Source organism: Uloborus diversus, chromosome 1 (assembly GCF_026930045.1).
Source record: "Uloborus diversus isolate 005 chromosome 1, Udiv.v.3.1, whole genome shotgun sequence".
In the NCBI taxonomy this organism is placed as follows: Eukaryota; Metazoa; Arthropoda; class Arachnida; order Araneae; family Uloboridae; genus Uloborus; species Uloborus diversus.
Window position 1 is genome coordinate 71,296,377 of NC_072731.1, and position 22,839 is coordinate 71,319,215.

A 22,839-nucleotide genomic window follows, 5' to 3' on the forward strand; every position below is an offset into this window, starting at 1 on the left:
TTTTTTTCGACATATTTTATACATGCTCCGTTAGAATAAGCAATACAAAGAACCGATCTAACTCCAACTTTATCTCAACAAAGAGTTCAACTACGCAAAGAGAAGCTTTTTAAAATCATCTATATATATATATATATATATATATATAAATGAATGTTTGTCTGTATGTTATCCATGAACTCAAAAACTACCCGGCAGATTTGGCTGAAACTTTCACCGTTTATTTTTGGTACTGGGAATGTTTATAGACCAGTTCGAAAAAAATCCGATCGATAGTTCCTTTTTTATTTCAATTTCAGTCACAATCCATTGGATAAATACGAATAAAATTATCGGCTGCAGATATTAATTCGCGTGAAAGATCTCATTGATAAGAAGTTAGCTGTTGCCATTTTTCTTGAGTTTGAACAAATAAATTCTTTCTTTATTGTTTTATGGCTTTTCATGCATCGGGGGGATTTAAAACTTTTTCTATTTGATATTTTTAGCGATTGATGGATCTTGCAAAACTGCGTGAGTACAAAATTTGAGTATAGTCACGGCTTCATTTGATACCTGGACCGATTATTATGAAAATGGCTATATATATGTATTTTTCCACGGAGAAGGAGCATAATATGCTCATTGAAGCCACTCGCCACGAGGTCACCACTGCTTCAATAGTTAATGATTTGTCGAGTACTCCCCCTTTCCCCAATGTTTGGAAATCTTATCTTTAAAAAACCTTTTTCTGTTTTTGACGTTTTTCCGCACTATAGGTGTCGTTGCTGTTCTGTCACGCATGTGTTTCCGGTTTCCATGTCTATTTACTTTGCTTTCTTCCATTTTTTTGTTCATTTATCGTTCGGTCTACATTGTGTAGACTTCTGTTCGACTTTTTTGCACTGATGAAGGGGCTTGCGCATGACAGCCCCGAAACAGCTGTTTGCTGAGTTTTTAACTCCATTTTACTACTTTATTTGTACTTTATACACGTTGATGTAATTTTTACTCATTCCATAGTACAAAGTTTTTGACTGCTTTTTTACAAGTTTGCCTATATTTGTTTTATACCTATTTATTTTTACTTGTTTAAACAATTAGACGAATTTGTTTACGTTTGTTTTATACCTATTTCTATTCTATTTTTTAAAATTACATATGCAACCCATGTATGGAACATTTGCCCTCTTGTTTGCATATTATTGTATTATGAAGAGACCTTTGTTGCTCCTACAATATTTCCATGAAGTAAATTCGCATTCTTTTTCTAAAAAAAGGTTAAAAAGAAACTTTAGCGAACGACAAAGTAGTTAGAAAACTGGTCAGTTTTTTAAATATTGTCCGTTGAATGAGGAATCCAATAAATATGCAAAAATTACGAAAAAAAACCTACATAAATTAAACAAGCACACAAGCATAGCTTCGGTTTAAGTGCTACAGTTTTAGATGCGCAACAATAAACAGACTTAATTTTGTGTAACATAGTGTGAAGTACTCATATCAGTAGTGTTTGTGTGTGTAATGTTGTGACTCAAGTATGTCACAAATGCAAAATGTCAAGATCATTGGATTTAGAGAAACTGAACCTGAAAGCCGTCTGTGTTTTTAGGTTACGTAATAATAATTTTTTGAAAGAAGTAAAAACTTTTCTTACCTCAAATATGCAAACATTTTTTTTTTTTTGCGAAACTTTTGATTTTGTGAGATTATAATCTTATTTCTTTACTTGGTTGCTAAATGTTACCAGTTGAAGCGAAGTTATTTTTGACCCAGAATGATTGGGTTTTGAAATTGAAATCTTCTAACAAATTTTACACGGGGAAAAAATTACGTGTTTGAAATATGTAGTCCTAGTTTTCAGAAAACCGTACTTAAATTAAACACAAAAGGCGATATTTTCATATATTAAAATTTATTTTTCACTCAGTACAAAAATTTACATAGGAGCAAATAGCTTTAAAAAATCCAGTTTATTTATCTACAAACTTTGAACAAAGGAACAAATCAAAATTTAGACGCTCTGAAATTCTGTGATTTTCCACACTCTCATTTTGTCATCATAGATTTTTGTGTCCCACCAGCTCATTTGCAGTATTGAAAATTCAGCATCTTGAAGTTTGCGTGTTTTTATTCATGCATGCAAATCTATATGTTAAGAATTAATTTTATAGACAAGACTTTTTTCTTTATTTGAAAGTACAGAAAATAGGCTATTTTCTGAGAAGCAGTTAATAAACAGGAAAAATACCAAGTTATCCTAATGTTTTGCATGAAAAATGAGAATTTGACCGCTTAGTGCGTGGTGGTGAGGATGGTGATTGGTGGTAATTGGGTGAGGGGCGATTTTTACCAAGATGAATGAATTTTAATTTTTGGTAGAAAATTAGCAAACCATTTAAAAATACTCCTTAGCTTCCCTTTTTAAGTTCTAATGGTCACAAAACTAAAACTTTGTAGTTTTTATAATTAGTTTTAACATTCAGCTATAAAAATAATGTTTTCATTTATTTTATTTAAATTCAAATTTGGTTTTATACGCAACAATGAACTTTAAAAATGTTCGGAAAAAATATTTTTTAGCGTAAGTTAGATGTCATATTTTTTCACTATAAAAGTGCACTGGGCAGGCAATTAAAGGTGTAAACAGGCGAATAAATATTCAAATATGGAAGAATCTAAAAACCTTCCGCGGTAATATAACAAAAAATGTGAAACATTTATTATAATATAATAACTTCATTGCTATGCATTTTTTGGAAGGTTACGATAACGATTGTTTTCAGTGTTCTAAAAATATCTATCATAAGAAGTGCAGGTTTTTTGTACCTAAATTCTTGCAATGATGAAGAATAATAATTTTTAAAAAAATTCTCAGGTTTGTGCATAACTCTTTTATTTTGTTTCTTATCTCATAAAATTTTTACCACAGTGATAATACACGCGTTAATCGCATGCGCAACGTTAATACATGAGCGTCTTCGTAGTTCTGAGAAATTTAAACTGTATTTAACTTCGCACCAAGCATAAGTGCCTCTAGAGCTTACCTTCATATAAAGTGGAGCCTTAGTTATATCCTTCCTTACATGACTTTGAGCTGCCCTACACACTGTAAAAACAATTCAGAAACGTTAATGGAAAATGATCGGCAGCTGATGTGCCCAATTTCTGCAAGTAACGTATCTTGCAAAAAACAGAAATGTTTTCTTCTAAAATCCAGTAACCTTACTGATATTATCCAGGACTCATTCAGAAAAATTCAGTAATTTCCCTGGTTAAAGTCAATCGTAGCTCAATCAAGACAGTCAATAGCATCTGGAATCTTCAGGGAACACTTAAGTAGTGTAACGTAAAGTAACAACGTCTAAAAATCACAAATTCGCAGATTACTGCAGACATATGTATCGGCGTTTCAGGGAACGCTTTTTTCAATGCAAAACGTAATGAGCTTATGGATGAAAAGACATTTTTATTGAAAAAGGCGTTCCCTGAAACGCCGAAACATATGTCTGCACTAATCTGCGAATTTGTGCTTTTTAGACGTTATTACTTTACGTTACTTTACTGTTCAGCACAAAGGTATTTATTTATCTTAACACTTAAGTATGTTTAATATAATAGATTGGCACCTTTCAGCTTTGTCAAGAATGCTGTAAAAGCAGTATAGCAATCATGGCCAAAGCTAAGACAGAACTGAAAGCAAGAACCATGACTCTAACTCGCCTGCAATTTTTATAAAGCTACGGATTCCAGCGAGTTATTCGATCTCATTGGGAGCTTAGTCACTCGGGACTGTCCGTAATCGAACTGAAACCGATACACTAACTACCTAAGCTCAGTTAATCTGTATACTGGTAGCTAAATATATTTTTCACGACAGTGAGAAGTCGTATTCGTGCGAGTTGTATCAATTCAGGAAATTTTTTTGACAAAGGAACTTGATTTCCTCAGGAAATGAATAAAACCCTGTGAAATCCCGAAACGTTCCACGGAAATGATCAGTAACGGTTCGGAATTTTTTTACAGTGCAAGGATTGACAGATTTAGATTTGTTAAAAACAACAGTTCTGAACGACTGACACTTACTTGCTCTTCTCCCAATGCATGTATTAGCATATCTGTTGTTACCGATGACATGGCATCCATTAATCTTTCTCTAAATGTGTCGTATTCGGGACCAGTGTGAAAACAGCTTGACATTTATAAAACCTTAAGGGTAAAAGATGGCACTAGTTTTCTTTTTTTTTCTCTCATTTCGCATACCTTCGTTGCAATATTCGGTTTCCGACTTTTCACTACCAGTTTCAATTTGGCTACTAGTGTATGTAAGAGGAAAAAAAACACTTTGAGATAAGGATGAAAAAAAAAATAATAATAATAATAAATGAATTGTGTGTTAATCTGAAACTCTTTAAAAAAATTGTTATCAGTTGCTGGGACATTGTAAACAACCTATATGTAAGAGTAACACATTTTAACATTTCAAGTTAATTTGTGACGTTATTGCAAAAGTCTTCAATTGCAAAAAAAAAAAAAAAAAATATTTTTTCTACAGCATAGCTAAAACATGACGAAATGTTACAGCTGGGAAAAAAAATCTGCCAAAATGTAATGTATTTGCTCATATATGCTTAAAAACAAAGAGTAAAATATTTTATTATGAATTACTAAATACAAAAACTGTTTTTTTCGACTTCATAATTGTTACAAAAAAATATGCAGTCAGCTAATATGAGCTGTTTCATTGCTGCACAAAATTTACTCACATTCCGTTGAATCACAATATAATTCATTTGCAGTTTTTAAGGTCCAATATAAATTTAGTTCACTAAAAAGTAGTTTTGAAACAGCTATTTGTGAGCAATAGATCTATTTGAGTTGCTTTAATATTCTGTTTTGTTATATAACCATGTCCTTAAAAAATAGTTGATTAGCAATAAAAACGAAAATTACTGTCTTTGAACTAAATATAATTTTTTTCTCGGTAATTTGCGTACAAGTAAAACGAAGACAAGTAAACCGTTTAAAACATCAATACTTAACGTTGCATAAATAAAATTTATGAAAACTCCAACTTGTTCTTGGCAGATAAGATTATAATTTAAGCCTGACCAACATTTTTTTTAAAAGTATTTATCACTTGTTATGCACAAAAAACTATTTAATATGCATTTTCAGTCACATTTATTGTGAGTTCCCAATCGATATATAATGTTTAAGGTAAGTGCTTTACTAAGTTCACTTTGAATAAACTTTAATATTTGTTGCTCTATTTCATATTCTTTCCTTCATTATTAGTGTTTGTTGAATCAAAAATATACTCGCCTTAAAAATACTCTCAAACGATGAAATTATATGGGTAAAAAGGATAAAATTTGGCTTTCCGAGGTATTTTTATTTTTCATTTAGTAAAGGCTATGTTTTTTCGGAATTATACATTTTTGTATCTATATTTTAATGTTATTTTTTGTTAATCATTGTACAAAATTTGCAGAAAAGCCCTAATAAACTTGGCAGGTTGTGTTCTTCAAAAAGCTTGTTGCATTTTTAAAGCTGAAAGCATGAAATTGTCAATTTAAATTAAAAAAAAAAAAATAGTAGAGGTTGTGAAAAAGAACATTAATAATGATGGCGCGTGATTTTCAATTTAAAATGTCCGAAACAGTGAAAGATTCTAGTTAATCTCTTGATTTTATGCGTATGTAAAACAAAAAGAAGGAACAAAATAAATTTTGCAGAAAAAAGCTCTCAGTTTCATCAATTCAAGTTAACATAAGTTCATGAAGAAAAAATGGAAACACATTTAGTTGACTTCATTTGTGGTAGATAACTATAAAAATGGTCTATTGCAACTGATTTCAGATGTGAATGTTTTTCAGTATCGAAATAATCGGTGGAAAATGATGTTTTACATTCTTACGAATTTTACAACCGAAAATTATCTGTCTCTGTTTAGAAGAGATGAATCAACTTCCGTCGTTACCTCTGTTTTTCCCGGTGATTGTTCCAAAACCGTTGTGTTCTCAGGACGCCAATTTGAAATTGAATTTACATCAGCACTTGTATGGCTAACAGTGCCAGGTTCATTAGTTATGACATGAGCTCTATACCCATTTTCATCAGCAGTATAACTAACTAAACGATAGATACCTCTGTCAGTGAATCCGTATTCGCCTGTTACCCTACCGTCACTATCTGAAGCTTCTTGGCGATGTTGTTTCCTGCCTGAGCTATCACTTTGCCTGTATCCAAACAAATAAGGGTTTGGAAGAAGCTTCATATTTTGATCTGCATTTGGAGCTGCGTCAGGAACCGTTTTTGCCTGAAGTGCTAGCTGACTCTCTGCAACTTCTATACTCTCCTGAGGTTCGGATGCTGCTGCTTCTTCGTTTTCCTTCTCACTCTCTTTTGATGGTTCTGCTTCTGATTCTTTTTCCTCTTTTACTTCAGCCGACTCACTTTCCTCTATTTCTGATTTCTTTTCTTCACTTTCCTCTTTCTTAGCTTCTTTTTTTGCCTCTTTTTTAGCTTCTTTTTTCTTTTCTTTCTTTCTCTCTTTTTTTTCTTCTTTAGATTCAGAACTTTCAGAAGAACTAGACTCCGATGAACCAAATTTTAAGATATCTCCTTTGATCAACCCTTGAGGAAGAAATACATTTCTTCCTGGTAAAGCGTATGAACGCAGATAGTTACCCCAAGGATAAGCATATCTTACACGGCTTATTGGTTGTAGCTGAGGATACATCAAAGGACTTGAAGCCTTTGTAGCTGGTAATGTAAATTGCCGGGGACGAACAGGTACAGTTATAGGATTTGCCGGTATCAAACGGACCATACCACTTTTACTCTGTGGTAAAATGTTCGATTGTCTTGGATAAGAATAAAAACTAGGCCGAAGTCTATTGTTTAACACATAATAAGAGCCGTAAGGTCTTCTATTTATCCGAATTATCCGACTTAGAGGCGGGCGTTTAATACTTTGCGGTCTCTGTAAAACTGGCAATGGAATCCCTTTTGGTTGATAAGCTTGTTTTACAGGAGGAGGAATAGGACATGGTTTACCATTTATAACAGGTACCGTTGGTGGAGGTAACAGTGGAGCTGGAGGAGGAGGAGGTGGTATAGATTTTGAACCTGGAAAAATGGACTTTTGAGATACGAAAGGAGTTGGTTCTCCTTTTCCGACTATCGATGGTTCTGACTTTTGACCTTTGACTGGGAAAGCTGGAACTGTAATTTGTGATTTCCCAGCTAAATTTGCATCATATATGTTTTTTCTTGCGAGCCAGACGTCAAGTGGTACAGCAGAATCTATGCTTTTCCCAGAGATTGGTAAATTCTTTGGGGAAGCTATCTGAATAGCTGGTTGAGACTGAACTACAATTCTTTCTTGAGCAATGGGCATTGAAATAGAAACTTTTTGTGGCTCAAATCTAGGAAGAGAGCCTTCCTGTTTTAAAACCCATGTATCAGATATTACAGGGGGAGCATTAACAGGAGCTCCTTTGTCAGGAACAGACTTACCCGATTCAATCGCATCACCAACTGGAACTGACAAAAATTTACCAGTTTGAGCTGAAGTAGGAATCCATATGTGTCTTAAAGCACGCATTGTCTTTTCTCTAACGTATATAGGTCCAGATTTTTCTCGAACAACAGGAGCGCTTATTGGTGCGTTAGGTATGTATTGTTTTAAGCCAGGTATATCGGAGCCTTTAACTGGAGGAGGAGGAGGTGGTGGCAATGTAAATTGTGTGCCCTTTTTAGGTATTTGTGCAACTTGCTGAATTGTTTTGGGAGGAGGTGGGGGAGGAGGATACATATTTTTAGTTATCTGAGGTTGATACACTTCCTTTACACTTGGCGCTGCATAATCAACAATTTGCCTGACATTTTCTGGGGGTAATTCTACGTATTGTTTTATGCGTGGAGCTGGTATTTCTACAGCTTGCTTAACTGGTGGAGAGGGAAATTCTCTAATTTCTTGTACAGGTGGTACTTCTTCAAGTACTGTAGCTCCGTTTGTGTACACTTTCTGGTTTCCTGCTTCAAATACTGGAGCTGCGTTTGTGTAAACTTTTTGGTTTCCTGCTTTAAATGCTGAAGCCGCGTTTGTGTAAACTTTTTGGTTTCCTGCTTCAAATGCTGGAGCTGCGTTTGTGTAAACTTTTTGGTTTCCTGCTTCAAATGCTGGAGCTGCGTTTGTGTAACCTTTTTGGTTTCCTGCTTCAAATGCTGGAGCTGCGTTTGTGTAAACTTTTTGGTTTCCTGCTTCAAATGCTGGAGCTGCGTTTGTGTAAACTTTTTGGTTTCTTGCTTCAAATGCTGGAGCTGCGTTTGTGTAAACTTTTTGGTTTTCTGCTTCAAATGCTGGAGCTGCGTTTGTGTAAACTTTCTGGTTTCCTGCTTCAAGAACTGGAGCTACGTTTGTGTAAACTTTCTGGTTTCCTGCTTCTAGAACCGGAGCTGCGTTTGTGTAAACTTTTTGATTTCTAGCAAAGTTGGGTGCTTTAACCCAAACTTGCTCAACTGGACTAGCAGGAATACCGGCTGGAAATTGGCTTTTTACCAGTGCTGGTGGGGGAGGAATCGATTTACCGATTTCTGGTACCACTTTGGGATTGGTATCGGCGTTGACCACTTCTACGACTCTGCTAGTAGGAATTTGTATCCATCGCTCAGGAGCATACTGATTGTTTGATCCTTTCGTTAGTACCCAAACATCTGACGATCGTACGCTCGGTATTCCTTCTGGGATTATCTTTGATGTACTGGACGGTTGAGCAACATACGTATCATCAGGTATTGGAGTAGCAACAGGACCTATAGCAAGATCCCCATTTGGATAGTATCTATCAAATGTCTCTGTAGAACTTGTGTAATCCGCATTCAACTCAGGTTGGTTTTCAGCGTAAAACCATCTAAAAGAAAACAAAATCTTTTTACATTGGCATTAACTACATCAACAGTTTGATACAAACATTGTCTTACACTTCATGAATCATTCTAAATAGAAAACTTCAGCCGCCAAAAAGGAGAATTACAATAGGCATTACATTACAATAGCCTTAATTTGTCATTAGGATATCAGTTTGAACGTTTTTCATGCGTGTGTGTGTGTGTGTGTGTTTTTTTTAAACTTGCTATTGTACGTCACAAATAATTAATTGATTTCAATTTACTTTAGAGGTTATTACTTGCATTATTTTTGCCATATTGAGCCGAATTTTAAAAACCTTTTAAGTTTCTATATGCATGCCAGAAAAAATCTAAATCAAATTATGTCCGGTATTTTTTACTATTTGTAATTTTTAAAGATATAATGTTTTATTACTAGCAAAAAATAGGTACAATAAAGATTGGAGTATGTGGGTGACAAAAAGCACACAGAGAACTTTTTTCTGTGATGGCAATTGTGAACAAGGCTGTGACCACGAAATTTGTTTTCACCCATTTGCTTTCGAGTATGACCTAGCATTTCAATGATGCAATATACTTCTTTAGTAATTTTCAACGTAAAATTCACCTTCACTTTTCTCTAAGTAATTGTTTATATCACAGAATACAAGGTTTTATGGTTACGTAGAACGAAAAAGTACCCTACTGATAATTAAAATTGCTACACCAAGAAGGAGTTGCCAGAATGAAACAAAATTTGGCACACGCAATGGCAACATTGACGTTAGAAAACGATTACAAAATGGAAGCGAAATGATCATTTATTATTGGAAAAATCCCACGTGATTGGAGGGTTTAGTTCCCTGTTACGCCACCTATAGCGTGAATGTAAGAATCGATACAGTCAAGCATTGAGGCACAGCAGTTTTGTACGATGTCCTTCGTCCTCTCGTACCACAGTTTCTGTAAACGCGCCACTAATTCTATCCAATTAGTGGCGGTCCAATTAACCGTCTCAAGTGATCCCAGATATGCTCGATTTGTGACAAATCAATGCATCGCGCAGACCAGAGAAAGTGATAATGTGAAAGAGGAAGTCCCTTGACACCCTTGTTGTGTGTGATCGAGCATTGTCATGTTAAAAAATGGCTCCTGGGAGCCTCGTCGTGAGTGCCAACCCATGCATATGAGTTTGATCGAATGAGTGGCACGTTTGCAGCAACTGTGGTATGAGATGACGTAGGATATCGTAGGAGACTATTATGCCTCAATGCTCGATTGTATCGCTTCGTACATCGTGCATTCACGCTAGAAGTGGCTTAACAGGGTACTTAAACCTCCATTCATTTGAGATTTTTCTAACAATAAATGATCAATATGCTTTCATTTTGTAATCACTTTCTAATGTCAATTTTGATATCACGTCTGAAAAAGTTAGCTTCATTATGGCAATTTCTTCTTGGTGTAGCAATTTAAATGGCCAGTAATGTACATTTTGATGACTACCAAACTAAAACTTTCTTCATTAGCTACAAGTTAATGATTGTTTAGATCAGGGGTTCTCAACCTGCGAATCGTACAATAAATTTAAAGGAGGAGTGTATGTTAAAAAAAAAGGTGAAAATGTGAAACAAAATACATCTGTGAACACATGTAAATATTTTCGACATCATCACTCATTTTTTTCTTTTGAGGTTTTTAGCACAATTATTCACATACAGATCTCTGAAAATATGGATAATCAAGGTATTGAAAGTATCTTAGATCCTTTTATTGCGTTTAGAAGTTCCAGATAATGTATGTGTAGCAATATTGAATTTAGTGTAGGGTATAGTGTAGTAGCGGGTTTCATTAGTCTATAACTTTATTTACCCGTGAGTGTCAAGTTTTCGGATTGCACTACTTGTATTGATAGAACGCGGAAGAATTGTGGGAGGAGGAGGGTTACAACTCATCAATGCTCAAATGGGGTAAAGAGACTGATAGATTGAGAGTATTTGGTAAAGAATTGTCGACGGGGTGAACTAGGTGTCATGGAATTAGTTTGTTCACTTTAAGTAAAATTAACTTTTTAATTACTATTATTTGTAACTGTTTTGGGCTCATTTAAAAAGCGGATTTCGAGTATTGTTTAGTTTTCTCGTTGTTGAGAATCTATTATCCTCATCAAAAAAATTTTTTGTAGCGAATATGTCTTAAGTCTGGAGCAGAAAGAACGAGAGAGAAAACCTGCGGGTAAAATGGCAGTTCAGAATGTAAAAAAAGAAAAAGATGCAAGTTTCTTTTCTATCGTGTGTCTCTACGACACAGACATTTTTTTTTAATTTTAAATCTTCTGCAAACATTTTTTTTGAGCACGTTTCGAGAACTTGCACGGTCCTCGTTTTTAGATCAATTTGAAGCATAATTTTTTGAACAGTGTTTAAAACACTTTTTTGGAACACTTTTCAGACCAGTTACTTCCTTCACCATACCTTTTGAGCCTTTTGGAGAATATTTTTTAACTTTAGTACACGCCCATCAGATAATTTTGCAGCATTCGTTTTTGAGGAGTTATGGAACACGCATATTTTTTCAAATTCATTTAAGAGAAGATTTTGATCTTAATTTTGTAGTAATCTCCTCTAACAGCTGTCACCCACTGGGTGATTGACGCTCTTTTACTGAGGAAGGCTATTATCAATATAGGCTTTCGTGACGTCAACTGATAACAGTTCATTCAAACAAAACTTCAAGTTGTGTAACATCGAAAGGTTCTATGGACTGGAAGGTAAAAAAAAGGCTATTAACATTATGTTTGTGCACAAGAAAGCACTGAGTTCTCAAGGGTGCACAAATGGTTTCACAATCTGTAAACAAATTTGTTCTCAATCTGACTCAAATGTGGTCTCAATCTGAGCTTACATGGTTCCCAAGTTTAAATTTCAGAAATTTTCTGATCGGGACGAATTCAGAAAAAGTTTCAGTACATCTCTACTTAACGGTGCACATTCTGTATACATATAAGAATATATTCAGACGATTGGAGGATTTCTTTTAAATTAACGCGTTTCAGACGTGTTCGTGATGTGCACTGAAAATTTTCGACTTTGCAGAGTTAAAAAAGAAAAAAAAAAACAGAGGGTAGCTTAAATGGAATTTTGATTTTGTACTTGGTAAATGTCGTTCGGTAGTATATGTGATTCTTATATTATTAGGGTAGATAATGAGAAATCATCAACAGTTAGCTACCTTAAATTAATCATAAATTGAGACAATTTTAATTCCAAGTTATAAGGGTTCTTTAAAAGTAATTAGCACTTTTTTTTATTAGGCAGGTGTATTTTAAATTGAAGAACTCCCCACTCAATCTTAATCTTTTGTTATTTATTTATTGTTGCTAATTTATTTATTTATTATTTATTTGATAGAGATGATCAGATCTAGGATTTGCAAATGGTTAACCTCATATTCCCTAAGTAAAAATAATACATATCTAAAAATTGTAGAGGAAATGTTTGGTTTGTAGAATATTGAGTTTATATTTATTTACCATTTATGCTGTTTGTTACGATTATGTATCTAAAAATTGAGATATTTTATCGAGGTATTTTGTAACGCATTTATATTAACAATCAAGTAGTTTAAATCTTTTATAGCAGAAAGTAGTATCATTTCATAAATAAGCTCTGAATGAACGTTTATTGAATCTTTACTTAATGAGATGGAACATTGTCTGAAGAAGTTTTTTAAGGATTAACACTGATGATATCAATGTTTTTTCCGTGAGTTCTACCATTTTCGTGCAAAACAAAAAACAAGAAGTTCCGTCCAGAACTAAACGAGCCTGCTTTCTCGTATATCAATATTGTTTTCTAGTATCTGATCAAGAATTCTCAAAATAAGATAAATATGCAAATTAATATAAATTAATAACATTTTAAGCTGATTTCTGGAAAAAAAAAATATGACTCGCTCATCTAAAAAAACAGATGCGTAAAAAATAAATAAACGATTAAATAAAATAGTAGCACCTTTTAAACAAAGCAGCTATCCATCCACTATAATATTAAAATCTGTTCACGTCCGTCTGTCTGTCTGTCTGAAGATCGATCTTCTCGAGAACCACTGCGAATCGGGAGTCAAACGAGATACCGATCAATTTGAAATTTTCCAAAGAAAACAATATTACCAATCTCATAATTGTACGACTTTAATTAGCGGAGATATTAATTAAAACGTTAATTAACATAACGCTATTCAGGAATTTTTATTTCTTTCCTGTTGCCATTTTGCATATGGGCGAGCAAATAAGATTCTAATAATTGTGTCAAAAGAGATTTTTTTGGCTGCTGTCCAAATCTTAAAACAACGTTTCCATCTAAAATTTCATTTTTAATTAGTTTAAAATTGGTTGCTCTATTCGGATATTTATCGTCTGTCCTTTCTTATTTTTTCACATTCAACGTTCTTAACTCTTTTCAGCATATGAAAAATATTTCTTTAGTAATATTTATTGATTGAAGTGTAAGTTTATCATTCACCGACCTCATATTTGGGTACATTTAGGATGTGCGGCTAATTATGTTTATTTTGTTGGACTTTTTTCCGTCACATGGGTGAGTTTTCGAATTGTAATAAATCTTTTTCCTTCCTGTTTCGATTTTTGCAATACAGTTTGTATCGTTAAAAGAACACGTTAAATTAAGATTGTTTGGAATTCTTAAGTGAAACAGAGTTGAACAAAAAAGATTGTTTTTAAGGATTTTAACTAAAGCTTAATTGGAATCTGATGGCTTGATATTAAATTAATGCTTATTGGTATTTAATAAGTCTTGGTGCTTTAGTTTCACGTAATCAACAAAAAAGTGTGTGTCATTTTATGTAAAAAGCTGATTGTAATTGTACATAAATATTTCAAATATATTCTATCAGATTTAATTCAGTTTAAAGTGAGCACATATTATAGTTGAGAATGCATATATTTTCATCTTTTGTGCTAATTGAAAATACTCATAACTTGTATTATTGATAAATGTGATTAACGTTAAAGAGGTTTTTGCCAAAAATATGCTCTACTGGTGTTTTGAAAACTTTGCATTACGCGTAATTATTTGCTCCTTAGCGCTTTAGAAACTGATGTCAGAATAATACAAAAACATCAATTGAACAGTTCTTTCATTTTTTAAGTAGCCCGTGCAGCGCCGGGCACGCAGGCTAGTATAGTATATTATTTTCCAATAAAAAAACATTTATCGCTTTAAAAAAGAATTAAAAATGATATGTTCGTTAAAATAAATACATTATATCAAAAAAAGGAAAAAAAAATCGTTTGTTTGTCCCCTGTTTCCAAAAAAAAAACTTTAAAAAAAGAATAAATGTACTTCAAAAATAAATAAACTACAAATGTCCCATAAACTGCTTCATTTCAAGTATGGAGTGACAGTGAAAGGGCTGTATGTGTGTTATAGGAGACCATATCCCCTACCAACCAATTTTTTCGTTCAAATTTGCAACCGCCGTTTCATACCCTCCGACTCTAAGGAGTGTTATTTATAATCATACGGTGTGTATTTTAAATGTTGGATGGATATTTGCTTTGCATTGTTTCAAATGTGTGTACATACCAAATTCTGTTCTTAAGAAACAGAGTTCCTAAAAAGACGACTTTAGACGGGCTTAAAGTATATCTGCACGTGTTCGTCAAGAGAACCACAGCAACAGTTTGGTAAGAATCACCGGCAAATGCGAAAATGACACCTCCCTCAATGTTGTCTTAATCTTTTAGTCCTTTTAGCATATAGGCTTCTATATTCTAACAGTGGATCTTCGAAAATTCGCAATGCATTATGGGGCAGACCTTTTGCAGAAGCTTTGCAAATGGCGTATTTTTTTTATGAAACTTACGGAGTCTTTCTGAAGAGGGATACTCAAAGTAGTTTAAATCTAGAGTGGTCAGAATTTCCACCAACAAGTAAAATTGCTACAAAGTAGTAAAAAAAAAAACGTTCATGCGCATTCTTTGCTTGTTTATTTTGGCCATTAAATTTATTAAACGTTTTTCTGGTTTACTGGGTATGCCGATAAACTTTGCTTTGCGTTCTGGTATTATAGGGAAGTCGCTGATCGGTTACAAATTTGGTTGCGTGATTAAAAACGTACTCATTCAGTAGGTTGCAATCATGAATCAATCTTGTCCTTACAGAATCGTTTTCGTTGATTCTCTACGGCGCGGCGCTGGCAAACAAAACTCCCGTCTTGACTCTGTCCCGTCTTGACTTAATGCTGATACTGCCGTTTACCTGCTCTTCGCACTAGTAATTTTCATCCACTTTTGACTGGTAGTTACCAGTAACTGCACAATATGCTATTGAATGACCTATAATTACAGTTTTGACATAATACGACGTAGATACGTTATTACGAAGTATATTTATTGCAAAGTGAATAATATATTTTGTTTTAAAACATAAATAAATACCGTGTAGACACTTGGCAGAAATTTAAAATAAATGAACTAAATGTAACTTGAAAATAAAAAGAAAATTTTATTTTCTTACATACAAAAAAGAAAATAAATTAATTTATGTATAAATGTTGATTTAAAAAAGATATAACTTAAATATGTGTCAATCAAAATGACCTACATACATTTGATAGAGGTTTAATGCAATAACATATACGTACCTACTCAAATACCTGATATACTTGCTTATTTTAAACAGTCCTTGCTAAACAAACTCAGATTTCTAGTTTATATTTTTTGACTTTAATAAAACGTTGAATATTAAAACACTTCAGTAGATTTTATTTTCTTTCCCTCTATCTCTCCCTCTCTTTTTTTTAATGAAATTTCGAGTTGAGGATGGATTGAATGAGTGCTCTTGCTCATTTTTCTAGGCATATATTTTGATTGCTTACGGCATTATCGAAAACTCTTTAATGTTCCTGTGTTGTCACTTGGCAACTGCACGATTCTTTAGGCATTTTTAAAAATTTCGAAAAATCGCTTAATGTTCCAATAAATCTCTATGGGAATTAAGGCAAAAGAAATGCTTCGTATGTTAACAATGGCTCTCATCGAGCAACTAAAATTGCAGCCGCTTAACATTAAAAATTGCGGAAAATATCGTCCTGCGACAAAACAAAAAAAAAAAAAAATGGAACAAAACGTTCTATTGCTACACGTTTATTTATCGTCTGCCAAGTATTGCTTGTGTTTGCACGCGTGTTATCTTTTATAACTGTATGTTAGCAAGAACTGATTCTGTTTTATTGCTTTTAGAACACGAATATGACGAATCAAAGAACATTTTTTTTTTAATGTCTGAGGCTTGTAAAATTACAAAACGTTTTCTTCGACTTTATTTGAAATAAAGTATGGTTATTTTCCTCAAGTAATGGTTTTAAGTTTCTCTTGCGCTGAAGGATGCCCGAAATTAAATTTTTGAGATGCGATAATTCCCAATTTTGCCGATTGATAAAATACGACCTGGCACGCATATCTACATCTGACGAGAAGCGACTAGGAATCATTTTTAAAAATGCAATAATGTCTCTAAAATTGCCGAATAAAGAATTTTTTTGAGAGGCCACACAATGACCCCCAATCGGGGCGCTATTGCTTGAGCTTAGTTGAGTTTTAAAAAAATCGTGGAGAAACAGTTTTTGCGTCTTGGTGCAAATTTTGGTAGCGATTCATTTATGTTCCTTTCTTTGGGCAATGGTTATGGACCGGTATAGATCAGTAAATACATGCTACTGATTACCTGCACAATGCAGCGATAATATCAATTACTGCTAATCACCGCGGTTTAAAAAAATGCTCTTATTTAGCTGCAAGCAAATAAACATGTTTTCACCATAAAACTAAAGTAATATAGATCTCAGAAATCCAAAAAAAGATGAAAGTGAAAAAATTCGCAGTCACTGCGGCTTACCTTCCCAAGACAGAACGGTTGTGGGCAAAAAATTTCAAAGATGCAAATAAATGAAAATCAAAAAATTTCCAGTTACTGCCGTTTGCCTGCCCACGGGAGAAAGTTTCCGTTCTTCCGTGTGCAGGTAAAGAGCAGTAAGTGCATTCTGCCGATAACCTGCAAAATGTAGCGATAAAAGCAGTTACTGCTAATTACCACTGGTAAAAAAATGCTTTTTTTTTCTGCGGCAACCAATTAAAAATGTTTGTACCATAAAACTATATCAATATAGATATCAAAAATACAAAAAAAATGAAAATAAAAAAATCTGCAGTTACTGCCGTTTACCTGCACACGGCAGTATATACCTTATCCTTTTCTGCCTCAAATACATGTAAATGTTTTGGCGGTTTTTATGCCGACATCGTAATTATATTTTCCTTCACGTTTTTCCATCCCTATGTATTCAGTTCTGAGAGAACTGAATGGTACGAAACATAAACTGGTGACGAAGACAAACTATTGGTTTTAAAAGTTATTACAAGTACATATGTGCTTAATTTATAGCCTATATTATTCCATAAAAATGCACCTTTCAGGTAGTGCAATAATTTTTCAAATAGTTGCAATGGTTCCGAAGATTACCCCGAACATAGTATAAACATACAAAAATCCTCTCTCTCGTTATAATATTAGTATAGATTAATGTAGTTAATTTTTTGTTATTTTAGAATTTATTTTAATTCTTAATGAAGAAAAAAATATTAAGTCCTCTTATAAAATGGCTTGTATTTAATAATTCTTGGAAAAATTTTCTTAAATTTATATTAATTTTCAAATACTAGAGCAGTTATGTATTTTCAAGGTCATTCTTTTGTTGTTTTTATAGCTTATGTTATTTGTTATTTATTTTTTATTTTTTTAGGATTTTTAACGTCATTCAAATCCGAAATCTAATAATAAGCGTATTTTAACTTCTTGAATAGTATACAGATTAGACAATATATAGGCTATTTAAATGCAAAAATTTTAACAATACAACTCATACAGCAAGCCAAAACAGCTCCATAATTTAAGAGCCGTTTTTTTAAAGCTAAACAAAGTGAATGGGGGCCTGATAGTTGACACCTCCAATTTTCCTTAAACATTCAGGATACTGTACTAGTATTGTGATAAGAAAAAGTGAAGCTTCTTTCCTCTCTAATTTGACTTCTTGGCGCTCGAGTGGAGGTCAAAGTTTAGGATCGTGAGAAAAAAGAGCTAAAAATACGATTGCTTTGCTTCAAAAGCATCGAGTGAACCAAACCAATTCTTTTAAATAAGGATACTACTTGATACTAGGTACATTCTAGTATAAATATTTTGGTGACTCACTCATGGTTTTGAGGACAAAAGTCAATTGAAAATGCAATTTTTGAAACTTTTTTTGCATTGTTTGGGCCCGGATATCTGCTAAAACCTTGAGTAACCCTCGGAAATAAGTATATGATTAACTACTCACCAGAGTATAGTACCAAGAAAAATATAAAATAGCTTTCGTTTCTTTTGGCTTTAGCAGAGAAAATTTTATGTAACCTTGACCACAACATGGCAATTCTTCTGACGAAGCTGATCAGCCATTTTGGAGATCCTAGATCCTCAGGATTTGGATCACAGAGAGAAAGATTAATTTCAAAGACATCTCTACACCTCTATAAAATTTCATCCCGTTCGGGGATGATCGAGCACGGACAGTTTTAAAAATTTAAGTCAGTTGACGTGGAATCACTTTGATATAACATTGTGACAATTCACATGCATCTTTGGCTATTTTTAATTTTATGATGACTATAAATGAATGCTATATTTTAGGAAGAGGATTGCAATTGGGTAAGAGATTGAGCTCATAATTGCAGTAAAATTTGCTTTGATACTGTTTAGTAATAAACCTTTATAAATAAACAAATTTATTAAATTTGGCTCAAAAATAAAAACATAAATACAAAAAAAAAAAAAAAAAAAAAAAACAGGTTTGTTAAGACAATAGCAAAAGATGCGGGTGAAATGTGCATAATGTTTACATTAGAGTGATTCCACGTCAACTGACCGGATTTTTCAAACTGCCCCCACTCGATCATCCCCAAATAGGATGAAATTTTATTGGGGCGTAGAGATGTCTTTGAAAGTAACCTGATGCTAATTTTCAGCTTCCGAGATCAGAATCCTGAGGATCTGGGATCTCCAAAATATAGTGCTCCAAATTGGCGGATCAGCTTTGGGAGTAGAATCGCCATGTTGTGATCAAGGTTACGAAAAAATTTATTACACTGGAAGCATGAAATTTTGGGAGCTTAAAGTACATTTGGCTGCTGATTCGTTCTAGTATTTACGTGAGTTTGAGCTTATAAGATTTTAGGTATTACGCATATAAACTCGTGCAAAAACGCTCTTTTATACTGAAATCATCATTTTTGAGGCCGTTTAATTAAGAAATATGATTAAATCTCATGGTTTTCTGACATGAGTCTAAAACTACACCACGCAGGGCATAATTACAACTCTTGCTCAAAGTTATTGATTGACTCAGACGTTATAGAATAATTGACCTAAAACTTTGATTCTTGTTGTTTCAAGTTATCAAATTTGAGACCGTGTAATTAAAAAAGGTTGATCAGTTGCCATGGGTTTCTAACCTGGACCTTAAACTACACCGCTCGGACTATTAACTACAGCTGTGTCTCAAAGTTGTTGACCCGTCGCGATCAAAGTTATTGACCTCTAAACTTGCCATTTAAAAAAAAAAATCATCGACTTTGAGACCGTTTAACTAATAAAGCAAGAGAAACCAATGATATTTTATGTTTTTCTTAGTACTATTCTGTGGTGAGTAGTCAATCATATACTTATTTCCTAGGGTTACTCACAGCTTTAGCAGATATCTGGGCCCAAACAAGGCAAAAAAGTAAAAGAAAAATGCATTTTCAATTGACCTTTGCCCTCAAAGCTATGAGTGAGTCACCAAAATATTGATACTAGAATGTAGGCAGTATCAAGTAGTATACTTATTTAAAGGAATTGACTTGGTTCACTCATTGCTTTTGAAGCAAAGCAATCATATATTTAGCTCTATTTTTTTCACGGTCTTAAACTTCAACCCCTACTCAAGGCTGAACAAATCAGTTTAAAGAAAAAGAAATTTCACTTTCTCTTATCATAGTACCCCTAACACACCCTGAAATTTTTAAGAAAATTGAAGACATCAACTATCAAGTGTCCAGCTTTAAAAAAAATGACTCTTAAAAACTAATGCATCGTCTATTTTCAAATCACTTCTTTGAGAAGATTTTATTAAATTTTTAGTTTTGAAAATGTTGAATTATTTTTTAAAAAATGCTATGTAAAATACATCAATAAATATAGTTTTGTTTATGGCTTCATGGGTGGCAATGTCTTTTTTATGAACCTTACTTGCATTGCTTATGATTTGCTTAGATGAAAAAAAAAAAAAAAACTGTTTTTTTAGTTTAATTTAAACAGGTATTTTCCTGTACAGGTATTTTATTTTGGTTACTTTTTTTTTCATTAGAGCAGTAAACGTTGTTTAAAAGATAATTATTTATTCCAAACTGCATACCTTTGAAAAGAAGTAAGTAAAATATACATGAAATAATACGCATCACGGTTAACACAAATGAATAAAACAATTATTTGGCTAAAACAAATTTAGCGATTCACAAATTTGTAAAAACGTGCAAGATATATATTAAGTTAAAATTTATTTTTAGTCAGAAATACAAATACTTCTGCTGAATGAAAACGTATTTTATGCGTTCAGATTTAAAATGAAGTTTGCAAAGGGCATTTTTAATATTTTTTAAAAGAATACATGGAAAATCTTTGTATTAACAGAAAAAAAATGAACAACAATGATTTATTTCTTCCCTTGTGCTGAGAAAGGGAGCAAAATAAAATGCGTTCAGAGAAACATTGATTTTTCTCTTTGTTTTTAATTATATTTCATTGTCGTGTAGGATATTGATAACTTTCGTCCTTTGCGCACAAAAAGACTTCATTAATTTAAATTGGTTATTTTATTGAAAATATAAATCTAAGATTAGCAACGCGAAATATGTATTTGTGGCAATTCAACAGCTGTAAACATGATATAAAATGCGTCAAAAAGTTTAAAATTAAAATATAAAATTAAATGCTTGTCATCTGCGGTATCTAAGATGTAAATAAGAACTTTGCTATTAGATTTTCATTAGTGTATAGGATTCGTTAGAAAATTATATTTCTTTGAAATAGGAACTAGCAAAAAAAAAAAAAATAAATAAATAAATAAATAAAACATCTAATAAAGAGAAGTTACAATATTATAAAGAGAAATAAAACGATATAGTAGTTTTTTCACAGTTCATTTACTCAATTTAAAGTTTCCCTGTTAACTAGTTTTGAGCACCATTAAAGAATAAAAATTGCAATTTTTTCGTAAAAATGTATTTGCCTTTAATTAAACAAGAACAAATAATTGCTCACGAAATATTAAGTTTATCAAGTGCATTTTTACTGAAATTGTATTGTCGAATTATTTAATTTTATATAAATTTCTGTCGAGATAAAACTTTTGCTACCATGAACCAATCAGTGTATTCCATATAAAATTATGCTCTCTTACATCAAAAAGAGAAGATTAAGAAAAAGTTTTTTTATATTTTATGTGCATAATGATATGTGTTTCAACGTAATCAAAAGTTAGTTGTAAAAAAATAAATTTTAAAGTATTTAAAATTAGTTATGTTTTAAAATTAAAGTATTTCAAGTTATGATTTTTTTCCGGTCGTTATGTAAATAATCGGTTTTTAATGTGTTACTTTATTTTTATGATGAACAGAAAAGCAGCAAGAGAAATGCAATAAAATGAAGTAATTCACATTAAACATTTTAATGTGCGCTTCGTGTAATACATTTCAGAAGTGCCAATAAAGCCCAATGTTTAAATCAAATGAAAAAACCAGCATCAAGGTGTTTTTGCTTGCAAAACACAAAGGTGACATAAATTAAATTAACCATCTCAGCAGAGAAATAACTTTTTGTGTCTAATTTTAGTAAAAATATTTTTTTAATGCCCCGTTATTATTAGAAAATGAAAAAAAAAACAAAAACAACATAAAACGCGGATGTGCGAAAGGTAATTTATACAAAACTTACACCATCTAAAATGCCACTTTTAATTAAGAGAGATCATTTATAAATTTCAGCTTTTTTTTATTTATAAGTACTTTAAAGTTATTAAGGGAGAACCTCGTCTCTGTATTTTTGGTGTTCGCTTGTAAATTTCAATTTGATTTACTTATACTTTAAAAAATTATTTTCTAATGAAAAGGTCGTAACAACCAATTAAAAGAAATAAGCCAAAGTTACCTACCTTTGTTCCTCTTCAGCCGGCTCTACTGGATATGGAACATCCTCTTTGATAACAAATTGTGGATTTTGTGGTATATCCTCTTGTATAAACTTTTGACCTGCGATATCCAGAGTCCTTACTGCAGTTGCTGGAATAGGGGGTGGATTACTTGAAGGAGGGAACACGGTAGCGAATGTTCCATGCGAAAGAAATTGTAAAACCAATATTGTAATTGCCGAAGACATTGCTGTCTTCAACCTCGAGTTCGCAATATCCGATTTTTTAGGGCAGTAAAAGATTTTTGAGGCCAGATTTTTATATATATACTCTATTCGCGCCGTTAGATAATTTCAAGGATTGGCGCCGGGTGCTTGATAATGATTTATTTTGGCACTCTCTTGTTCTGTGAGCATATACTGTGAAGGGGACTTTTTCTGAACGAAGGGTTACCAGAGTTTCAGATCGAAAACCGGTCGCCAACTTATGGAAATTCACCGGGTTTTCTACAGCTCTTAGATCTTTTGCGAACTGTTCTACACAAAAGAACCAACTTTTCTTAGCTGTTTTGATAAAGAAAAATAATTGCGACCTGTTTAACGTCATAGTTTTTATTTAATTACTTACTTATTTTTTTGTTCAATAAAACCTGAATCCTTTACAATCATTTTTTCAAGATAA

The 22,839-nt window shown here is 32.8% G+C and overlaps 2 protein-coding genes across 2 annotated transcripts in view; one reads left to right on the forward strand and one right to left on the reverse strand.

Annotated features, from left to right (window-relative positions):
* LOC129230354 (sodium-dependent proline transporter-like) overlaps window positions 1-22,839 on the forward strand; it is a 242,696-nt gene that overhangs the window by 148,464 nt on the left and 71,393 nt on the right. The gene's annotated exons all lie outside the window — the stretch shown is intronic.
* On the reverse strand, window positions 1,876-22,424 carry LOC129230333 (titin-like). Its single transcript, XM_054864734.1, has 2 exons — window positions 22,183-22,424; window positions 1,876-8,900 (listed from the first exon to the last, which is right to left on the reverse strand). The coding sequence occupies exons 1-2, from the start codon at window positions 22,404-22,406 to the stop codon at window positions 5,918-5,920; spliced, it is 3,207 nt and encodes a 1,068-aa protein (XP_054720709.1). The 5' UTR covers window positions 22,407-22,424; the 3' UTR covers window positions 1,876-5,917.

Bases quoted from the DNA above. Each gene is read 5' to 3' on its own strand.
- LOC129230333 (XM_054864734.1), bottom strand. From the start codon at position 22,406: ATGTCTTCGGCAATTACAATATTGGTTTTACAATTTCTTTCGCATGGA. The intron at 8,901-22,182 runs GTAGGTAACTTT...GTTTTCTTTTAG, and splicing joins CCGGCTGAAGAGGAACAAAG to ATGGTTTTACGCTGAAAACC.